This window comes from Gymnodraco acuticeps, unplaced genomic scaffold (genome assembly GCF_902827175.1).
Source record: "Gymnodraco acuticeps unplaced genomic scaffold, fGymAcu1.1, whole genome shotgun sequence".
Taxonomy (NCBI): domain Eukaryota; kingdom Metazoa; phylum Chordata; class Actinopteri; order Perciformes; family Bathydraconidae; genus Gymnodraco; species Gymnodraco acuticeps.
Window position 1 is genome coordinate 397,683 of NW_022990021.1, and position 10,717 is coordinate 408,399.

The 10,717-nt window shown below is 40.1% G+C and overlaps 1 protein-coding gene across 2 annotated transcripts in view; it reads right to left on the reverse strand.

Moving 5' to 3' along the window:
• LOC117544731 (collectin-12-like) overlaps positions 1–8,311 on the reverse strand; it is a 31,299-nt gene extending 22,988 nt beyond the window's left edge. For both annotated transcript variants that reach the window (XM_034214090.1, XM_034214089.1), the window contains exons 1-2: positions 8,044–8,311; positions 6,751–6,801 (exon numbers count right to left, since the gene is read on the reverse strand). In XM_034214090.1, coding sequence (XP_034069981.1) covers positions 6,751–6,801; positions 8,044–8,050 — 58 coding nt within the window. In that variant the 5' untranslated portion in view covers positions 8,051–8,311. The remainder of the gene's footprint in view (positions 1–6,750; positions 6,802–8,043) is intronic.
• Between the last annotated feature and the right edge of the window lie 2,406 nt (positions 8,312–10,717).

Sequence of the window (10,717 nt, forward strand, 5' to 3'; positions counted from 1 at the left end):
AAACCCAGTGTTTATTGCTGGTCCGCCTGATTTTAGCAGGTGACTTCAATAAGTGTTTTGCCATCCACGCTTTCTACAACAGGTGTTTAACCCGCTGCAGATTCAGGTCAAGTACTTCTGCATCTGGAGCTCCCACAACGGCTCCTTCAACTACTAGAGCCATTGTCTGTTTGAACTGGATTGGCCCAACTTGACCCAATCCATTCCAGGTTGGGCCGGGTTGTTATTTTTTGTTTTTTTCCTTAGTCTGATAGATGAGGAGTAACGAGATGTTGTCACAAGTGTCTGGTTCTGAACGGGTTGGGCTTGATACAAAAAAAGTAAATTCTATATTTTTAGCTCTGTTTTGGTCTGAACCAATTCTGGAAGGAAGAGTCTTCTGTAGCTCTTTGACTGCTTATTCCTCTACTATGATCACCAGCTAAGAAGGAGGGTTAATCAAAAAAGACACATAGAATAAATATGTTTGCGAAGGCATGCCCACTTGAAAGGACCAAAGAAAAGTGGTATGGCAAGCTATGCTTTACCAAAGTATTGAGTGATCAGAACTTGCCATGCAACTTTAAGAAAGGACTAAGAGGCAGAACTTGAGAAACCCACAACACAACTCTTTAAACATTTGCCAAGAAACCACAGCAAAGTGAATAAGAATCCTCAACATACATTCTTACAAACACACTGCGAAGTATCACATGACAGTATGTATTAACGGTGTCAGGGTCTGACAAAACCATGTCTGTTTCCATGTTAACCACGATGGATGAGGTGGTAGTCGAAGTGTCATTATCACTACAGCTGAAGGTGGTTGTGAAACCGGCGGATGCTCTTTGCCAAAGAAACCCACCGGACTGAACCGAGCCCTGGCTGTGCTGACACAGCTGGTTCCAGGCACCCCAACGCCATGCTCGGGCTCAAGGAATGTTCCGGGCCTCGCTGGAGAAACCATAACAAGTGCAGGAAATAGATTAGTGCACTCTGGGTTCCACGCCGGCCGCAAACCTCCAGAGCCCGGCCTCCTCTAACCCACATGTGTGGGAACAGGAGACACTGCAGCGGAGGGAGTAAGACCCCCATCCAGACAACAGTGCTGATCCCAGGAGGACCTTCTGCATTGAGTAATCAAGCCTCCATTAGTTCATGACTGGCCCTGACTCCTACTTGCACACCGACTGCTTCCAGTAAAAATAAATGGAGAAATACCACATGAGAGCCAGTGTTGGATGTTGGTGAATGCAATTTATATGAAAGATGGTGTCAACTGTACACACTGAATGGTGAAACATGTGTATATTTCATTTCATTTCATTTTTATTTGTCCCGCTCATGGTACGCAAAACCAAATGTTCAATAATTGCCACAAAACATGACTCTACCATTGAGCGAAAAGGAGCAGGGAGAAGAATAAAATCTTATGTGACCTGCCCCTTTCTAAAAAAAACAAATAAATACAAATAGATGGTCTGCCCTTCATAATAATAATAATTATTATTTTTTTTTTTTCACAGCAAAACATAACAGTATCTTAAGATACTAAGAGAAACACACAACAAAAATACTTATTTCCCACTTGACGGTTAACGGAAAGAAACAAAACAACACCAAAACATCACATGTATAAGGAAAAGAAAAGTGCAACACCCTCATCTGAGTCCTACTGGAGAAGAAGGTGGAAAGCGATGCATGATGATAATAATAACAATAACAACAATAACAATGGCAATGGGACCCGCAAATACAGAGGAGACATCACATCAAAGACATCAAAAACATGAAGGACCAGAGTACATAGACTTATTCACATTCTGCTTCATATAGTCCCATCTTTCTTAATGTATACAACTTCTTTAACTGAAAAATGCAAATACAATTCTTTAGATCCTTGTGTTGAGAATTCCACAATTACCAACCAACTACCAAAATACACATTTGTTTAAGAGTAGTCCTTGCATATGGATGCTTAAAATTTAATTCCCTTCTGTGGTCTTCCTTGTCTGATCCAAAAACAAACAACTGTTGTAAACATGCTGGTAACATTCTGCTTTTTGCCCTGTGCATTACTGATAATGTCTGCAGCTCAGCTGTCTTTGAATTTCAAGAGTCCTGACTTAAAAAACAGTCTGTTGGTGTGTTCTCTTGAGTCAGCTTTATGAATTATTCGTACTGCCCTTTTCTGTAATATTGACAATGGCTTTATGTTGCTCATATACGTGTTGCCCCACACTTCTATACAATAAATGAAAAATGGCAAAATGAGTGAACAGTACAACATCCTCAATGCCTTGTAATCTAGCAAATACTTTGCCTTGTTTAGAACAGAAATATTCCTAGACATTTTCGTTTTAACATGTGCTATGTGTGATTTCCATGTCAGGTTTTCATCCAGCGTCACACCTAAGAATCGAAATTCAGAAACCCTTTCAATAAAAACTCCATCAATGGACAGTGAAATGTTTTCATCTTTTTTTCTATTAGCAAAAACCATAAACTTCGTTTTATTCAAATTTAGGGTAAACTTATTTTCATCAAACCATCTTTTAAGTTTGACCATTTCATGTCCAATACACTTTGCTAAAATGTTTAAATCATCTCCTGAACAAAATAAATGTGTGTTGTCTGCAAACAACACAAATTGCAATAATGTTGACGTTTCACATATGTCATTGATGTACAAAATAAAAAGTTTAGGCCCTAAAACCGAGCCCTGCGGGACACCACATTCTATGTTCATACACTCCGATGTACTACCAGCAAATTCTACATATTGTTGTCTGTTATCTAAATAACTTTTTAACGAATCTAGAACTACTCCTCTCACTCCGTATCTATGTAATTTCAAAATTAATAGGTAATGGTCTATGGTGTCAAATGCCTTTTTTAAGTCAATAAATACACCTATTGTGTATTTCTTTCTTTCTATAGCTGTTGTAATTTTCTTCTGTTATTTATATATATATATAATGATATTCTGGCACTTTTTATCAATACGTAATGTTTAGAGCAACTTTAATTTCACAGCGGGTCATTCAATTCACTTTTTGGCTCACTGACTTTGCCTCAATCTGTTTTATGTATTTCTAATTAGATTTGCATTCATCTATTTAAAGGATACCCCCTTGGGAAATCTAGTTTTTCCAAATTATTCTTGAACAATAAATTAGGAAAGGCAATATGATCCAACATGACATGTTTATAACTGCTACAACATAAGTTAATATACAATTCGGCTTAGATCCTTTCGACTTGTTTGCTAACTTGCTATGCTAGCTTAAACAAAGGATTGAGACTTAACTTTGCTATGCTATTAGAAAAAAACAATTGCCCTGTATTGAATCTAAAAACCTTGTACGTTTTTGTTGTCCATCAAAAACATAAATATCTTGTTTAGGAAAATCCTACCACTGTCTTACAATGCTTCCAATGGCTGCCATTAGCATTTCATGGGCCAATATCGCTGGCAGTTATTTCCTGATTTTCATAGTTCAGAAGCCTGATCTTCTTGTAATTAGCTGTGAGTTATTTGCATGTAGAGAGAGAGCGCAATAAATACTGAATAAGTCAGATAAAGTGAACACAAATTAGCTTGTGGTTCTGTTATTCCACTTTGGTCTAGACATTTTCACAATCAGCCTGTGTAATTGAATAATGATCAATTGGTACTAAGTGATCCAAAGCACCAAAAAAACTCAGGCTTTTTGGACAAGAGGTCGTTTTCCGAACTTACATTGTCCAGCTTTGGTGAGCCGGTGACAGTTGTAGCTTTTTTGTAACTGGAGGACTCCTGGTTTGAGTCATGCAAAGGGGTGAGTGTTGACTGCCAATGATCAATGAGTATACCAGCTCTGAAGGGGCTGCAAGAGTTCAGCCAAAGCTCAGGTTGATTTTCATTTTTATTCTGATGGCCTTCTTATGTCAACCCCCACTGAAAAATAAATATGTTTAAAGCTTGAGCACAGTGGAAGCAGTTCCGGCCCGGATAAACTTGGCAGGGAGAGGGATGGGATTACCAGATGAATTCACTCAACAAGTGTGTGTGTGTGTGTGTGTGTGTGTGTGTGTGTGTGTGTGTGTGTGTGTGTGTGTGTGTGTGTGTGTGTGTGTGTGTGTGTGTGTGTGTGTGTGTGTGTGTGTGTGTGTGTGTGTGTGTGTGTGTGTGTGTGTGTGTGTGTGTGTGTGTGATATTTCAACAACACTGTCACACTAAATCTAGCTGCTTGTTACATGTGTTGATATTACAGATTCGGCTTTATAATGCAAGAATGTGCGTAACATCTTCGCAAACAAATTTCATGGAAGTTGAAGCCAACAATCAAACCTTGAAGCAAAGGAAACTAAAAGCTAACAATCCTTATCATCCTTCTTGCTTAAGGACAACAGAGTTGCACATGTTTGCGCCAAACAATTTGGAATTGTCCAGTCCACTGGAAGTCTACTGTTATCATACGCACTTTTTAGTTTTTATCCTTGTTCCCTTCTTAAACTAGCAAGATTGATTGAGTGTTCTCAGTAATGACACCGATTTGTACAACAGCTTTGACACATCTCAGAGTTTGAAACACTATCAGCCTCCTGGGAGAAAGCAATGAATTAAAGCAAAAACATGGATCTGGAAATAACTGCTTGTTTCCCCCTGAGCACTGAGATTACAGTGCTAATAGTGGAAGAATGGGGGTTTGTGATGGTTTGCACAACAAAGCCGCTGGAGTGGTGAGGAGGAGGACCCTCGGAGCCAGCCCCTCCAAACAGCTGCCGTTCCCCTGAGAGGGCCAACAACACTCATCCAGAGTTCAGCAGCGCTCTCTTCCTACTCTTCCGAATGTCAAGAGTTCAATTGAATAAAGTTAAAAGTGAGTGTGATTTGGCTGGGCGCCTGTAGCTCTCTAATGTAATCCATGAGTGGGAACAGCACGCGCTCACACAGAAAGACAAACAGGATGCTTCTACTCGGGTGACTGGGATAAAAGAGATTATGTTCTAACACAGTTTGAATTCCTCTCAGCTGGTGCTGCAGTCCACTGCCTCATGTCCACTCTCATGGACATCTGCCGAATTGTGTGTGAATGACTCATGCTGCAGCAACACCATAAACACAGAGACACACAGGCTCCTGATCCCAAATCAGTGTTCAACCAGCAGAACAGTGATGGAGCACACGCTCCGTCTCCAAGGAAATTACTAATGATGTGTTTGAGTGTGTGTGTGACACAGCATTTGACCTTTGCTGCCAGTTTTTTTCTTTTTTCATCCAAAAGCATGAATGCATGTTCTTGATGGTGAACTTATGCCTAAATAAAACCGCAGCAAACAACTGGAGGATTAATTAAACATACTGACTGAAAAAGGTATTTGTGATTAACGATCATAAATACAGCATGTAAGATCTACAAATGTGCATTTATTAAATCAATTGTAAACTTTGTGAGCTTCTTGCATTAAGAAGAACAAGAGAAAATGACAGAATTTATCATATTTGAGTTGCCATGGAAGAAGAATTTTTAAAGGGTAAGTTTGCCAAATGTACATAAAGACATATCTCCACAAAATTATCGGTCATATGAACTATTTGTTAAAATAACTTGAACAAACACAACCAACACTGGTTGCATGGCCGGATGCCACTCGAGGTAAGTGTTTGTAATTTGTGTGAACTGACCCTTGTTTATCTTTATCACTCTGGTCTGTCTGGGTCACTTCCAGTGTACAAGTCCAATGGGAAAACGTCCTTTGTATTCACGATAAGCCAGGCAGCTAATGTAAACCAGTTACTGTGGTGCTTGAATTTTTTTTGGCTAACATACAAAGCTTTCTTTTATATCTGAATGCGTTTTAGAATACATCAATCACAACGCATCATGAAATAGAAAAAAACCTAAAACTTAGCTAAAGTTCCCTCGCATGCAGTGACACAAAATGGATAGTTTTTTTAAACGAATGATGTGGGAGACAACCCTGAGCCAATACAAGCTCATAAGCATGTGGTAAAGATATAATATGACCCTGAATACATTACAAAATGGCAGGCAGTGATGTGTGAGGGTAAGCAGAATATTTATTTGGGGATTTAAGTTGACAGTGGCATAACATATTAAAAGCCCAGTTTGTTTCATGCCATATTATGTTTTTGTTCTCATTTATTTGGAAAGTTGTCTTCAGATGTGGGCTTTACATTTCAAAGGTTTAGAATCCAAATGTTAAGCTACAGGGCTTTCGTGGTGCATGTGTTACACTTGTACACAGACCAAATGCATGTGAACCCCGTCTGCACCACAACAGAAAGATTTACCGTACATTGACTGCAATTTGAGTAACTCCACATTTGTTGAGGTCCCGTGACATGTTTGTGTGAGTCAACGCGTTTGAGAGACTCAGTTTAAGTGGATGAAAGAGAGAAGAGATTTTCTGGAACCTCTTGATCTGGTGAGCTCTGACAGCGGTCGTTGGGCCTGCGGTGAGCCGGACCTCACAGACTGTCAGCCACACTTATGTTCAACCCAAACCCTGCAGAACTGTTAGCAACAAAGCTAACTCTGGCAATCTGCTATCTGTCCTGATGCGTCTTCTGTGCCCGCGAGAACATTAAATTAGTCCGACATGCCTATAAATACTAAGGTAATTTAAGAAAAACAACAGGAAAAATAAAAATGCCAAACAGTTGTAGCTATTATCGACAACATTTTAGTCTGAAAACAATCAAAAGTTCAAAGTGTTTCAAGTTTGCGCTCTTATTTTAAGAAAAATCACTTTTTCACTCACCGAACCTCTTGTATCCAAAAGACTGTACTTCCTCCTCGTCTGCAAAGTCGTCTGTGTGACATAATCAGAAACAAAACATGAGTAGGTCATATGTGCGCTACTGAGGATACATACATTGTGTCCCACAATATCATGACTCAGCTAGTCTATACTCTTTTTCTTCTTGTGTGTACATCTTTTGTAAGTGTGTTTGTTTGATTGGAAATGTTTGTGCTGGGTATTGATAGCTCTGATTAAATGAATCTAATAATTATAAATAATGCAATATTTCAAACTAAATAAAACAGACACTACAGGGCAACTGCACATAGCCAAGAATGTATCATGTAATCCTTCAGTCCAATGATCTCTGTTTGAGTGGAGACAGCCAACAAGGCGTTTGGTTGAAGATAGTAGGGTATCCTCTATAGTCTGTGTTTGTGTGTGTGTGTGTGTGTGTGTGTGTGTGTGTGTGTGTGTGTGTGTGTGTGTGTGTGTGTGTGTGTGTGTGTGTGTGTGTGTGTGTGTGTGTGTGTGTGTGTGTGTGTGTGTGTGTGTGTGTGTGTGTGTGTGTGTGTGTGTGTGTGTGTGTGTGTGTGTGTGTGTGTGTGTGTGGAGATAGGAGGTCCAGAGAGCTGTAAAAGCCACAGGCTGCGGTTTCTCTGCATTGTTGACAGTTACCCTAATTACACTGTGCTGCACTTTACTGAAGACTGGAGCAGAGCACAGAGAACATCACCGGTAATGGTAAACAGATGGGACTGAGCGGGGGAGACAGTGGAGGCAGGGAGGGATGAGCTGAGTGTGTGTTAGTGTGTGGGGGTCAGAGTGGGTTAGGGTGCTATATCAACTCAGCTTAAACTTTTTAAATGAATAAGAAATTTTATTTAAAGGTGCTCAAAGTCAAATAATATGCTGTCAAATGCTACTAATTGGCTTGTAATTAAACATCAGAGACTACAAGATGCGTTCACTGGTCATCTGCCACTGAGGAACTTTTCCTAACAATGGTAAGTAAAGTTGAATGGAAGCAGCATCTCAATTCTCCCAACTTCAACCAGTTTTCAAAAATAAATCCTTTACGCAGCCTTAATCTGCAAACATGATTTGGTGCATATACATTTGAATGAGATGCAAGTAGTGGACGGAAAAAAGAGACTTCCAAGTATTTCACAACTTCTGCACCGCAGTACCGTAATTTCATCCAGATGTGAATTGCGCACCACACATAAATACCCACAGAAATATAGGTGTAATCTGAGCGTTTGGGGGGAAACACACTTTAGGGATAAAATACACGTAAAGGAAACATACCTTTCATGGCGTTTTATAACTCGTTGAGCACTGAAGAAGAGATGAGGACCCCTGTCACTTTCTGCGCATCTCAGCATCCAGTGCAAAGGTGTAAACTTGCTCCGCAGAAAACGACCCAAACGTATGCAAGGAAACTAGAAGTATGTCTTCATGTCGAGTCTTCAGTTTAAAATCCCATCTTCTCTGTCCTGTTGCTCGCTTAGTTTGAGAGGAGTTTTTGCAGGAGTGATGTGATGTTCCCTGAGCCTGAAGGAGGAAGACGTGCTACAAGTGTTAAATTACACAGAGAAACACAATCAACTTCCGGTGTTGCTTTCAGAATTGAATCGTTTTTTGTTTCGTAACACTGTAATAAAGCAAACATAACACAATTCAATCTAAAGCTAAGTACAGCTTACCATTGAACAGGTGTTGCTACAGTGTTTAATTTGTACAAAAAATGTAACCATTTCCGAAGTTTACTACAATAAAGCCAGTAGAACTCCTAAAGTTAACCTAGATGCAACACAGTTAACCACATATGCACGGCCATAAATGTGCTTCAAGTAAATGTCCAAAACACATGGTTGTTTTATCTATATCTGCTTATATTCAACCCCACAGCACGTCTACCCTAAAACAAACGCTAACCTACCAAACTCTTATTTTGGAGTCTAAAGTGCATGACATCCGGTTTCCCCAAATGTTCTCTCTAGCTTTCTCTTTGTAACTTTAAATCGTCCACACTTTAGTTTGGACCAGGTTTGGATTCAACCACTGTCCAGCTGAGGTTTTTGAAGTCATACCAGTGCCTGTCCCCCCCCCCCCCCCCTGCTGAGTCTCCCCCTGTGGGGATGGAGGAGGTGCGGACAGACCCCGGGCCGTCGTGCGGGGCTGCAGTAATCCAGCCGGAGATGAGATTAAGTTACTGGGGGTTGATGGCAATCGCGTCCCCGGGTGAAAATCTGGTACCCATTAGAGATAATTTCAAAGGTTTGGGGAGGTGGAGCGACACCGAAACGCGACATTTCAGTGCAGTTCCTGTGTTTTTACATATTCACATCTCATTTCCTTTAAGGCAGAAAATCACTTTCATACGATATTCCTTTAGGTCCATATGGTTCTCCATGATATGTTACTCATGTGGTTTGGGGTATTTTATCAATTGAATTATCACAATAATCTCACATTCCTGTAATACTGCTAACATTTACATATTTTCAAGACCTTTTTATAAATCCTCCATAAAGAATAGATACGAAAACGGTACAGTTAAATTATTTCAATGTGGTCTAGTTTTTTTATGGAAATTGCTAGAAATATCTGTACAACAAAGAAAAAGCTTTACAAAAATCAAGAAAATAAGACAATAGTATTCTTGGAGTAAATTGATTTCATAAATTAAGTATCCATTCTAATTTGTTTGATAAAAACAACATTTTTGGACATCATTATAGCAAAAACGTACCTAATGATATAAATATACTTTATTTTTTTTAACTTATAAATTAACTCTGGCCTTTATCTCCCTTTAGGGTTTGCAACATGAAACCAGACTCATTTTCTCTGCTGTGATACATATTATTCCTCCTTACTTTTTCACTGGGTGATACAGATCTTTACATTGTTTACTTTTAGTTAAAACAACAATTTACATAAAATAGTCCCCATGGACTCCAATACTGACCACGGTCCATCATAATTAGGCAGCAGTGGCCGTTTCCCCTTTGACTCCTCCAGGTGCTGTGAAAATGTCAACAGTTCCTGTGTCCATAATCTCTCCGGCCTGCAGATGCAGATCACTGATCAAAGGCTTAACAACAGCTGCATCAGACTAGATCTAAGACAGACTCATGGTTCCACAGAGCAGGTTAGCATCCCTCGGTTATATTGCATTGATTTACAGGAAAAGATACAGATAACACCAATCGTCCAAGCTCTAAAACCCTTTGAGTTTCAAGGAAAAAACGTGACACAGACATCAAACTCAGATCTGTTTTTCTTCTCTCTTTGGATAACAGAGCCTTCAAACCTCGGCTCAGTGCTAATAGCTGGAGTTTGACCCAGGCCTCAACATCTTAGTTTCCAGACCAGCCTGAGATGATAAATCGGCTAATTACTTGTTTTCCTAAAGGCTTCAAAACTGTTATTTTACTGTCGGCCATAATTGGAGCAGCAGGCTGGTATTAGGAGCCAGATAGGGATCGTGCCCGGCGGGCTGATAAAAAGCTGCTGAGGGTCAGGTATCTTACCAGCCCTGCTCCTGCTGGTCCTCATTCAGGGGTTGGGACCTCATTTGCTGGGTCAAGGCTTTTTAGCAGTGGGCTCAGATTAACAGAGAACTGAGAAAGCACACAGGAATTCCACATTTACCACGCTGCTGTTGCTGCCATGTTTAGATAGCATGATAAGAACTCAGATTGTCTTGTGTGCAGCAGGACAGTCGCTGGTGCTAGAGGCATGAAAGAAAGAAAGAAATGTTGCTTTTTCTCTCACAGAAGGATGTATGATCCAGGATTTAATTATACAGTTTGAGAAAAGTGACATTAGCGTCCACTTTAAAGTTGTTTTTGCACTTTCTGTGGCCTACAGTACAAAGCAAAGCCTAACTCCAGTTTGTGCCAGGTCTCTGCAGGAAGCTCAGGCTTACTGTCAGTCTGATGGAGATTAGAGCAGAACGTCTGACCTGAGGAGT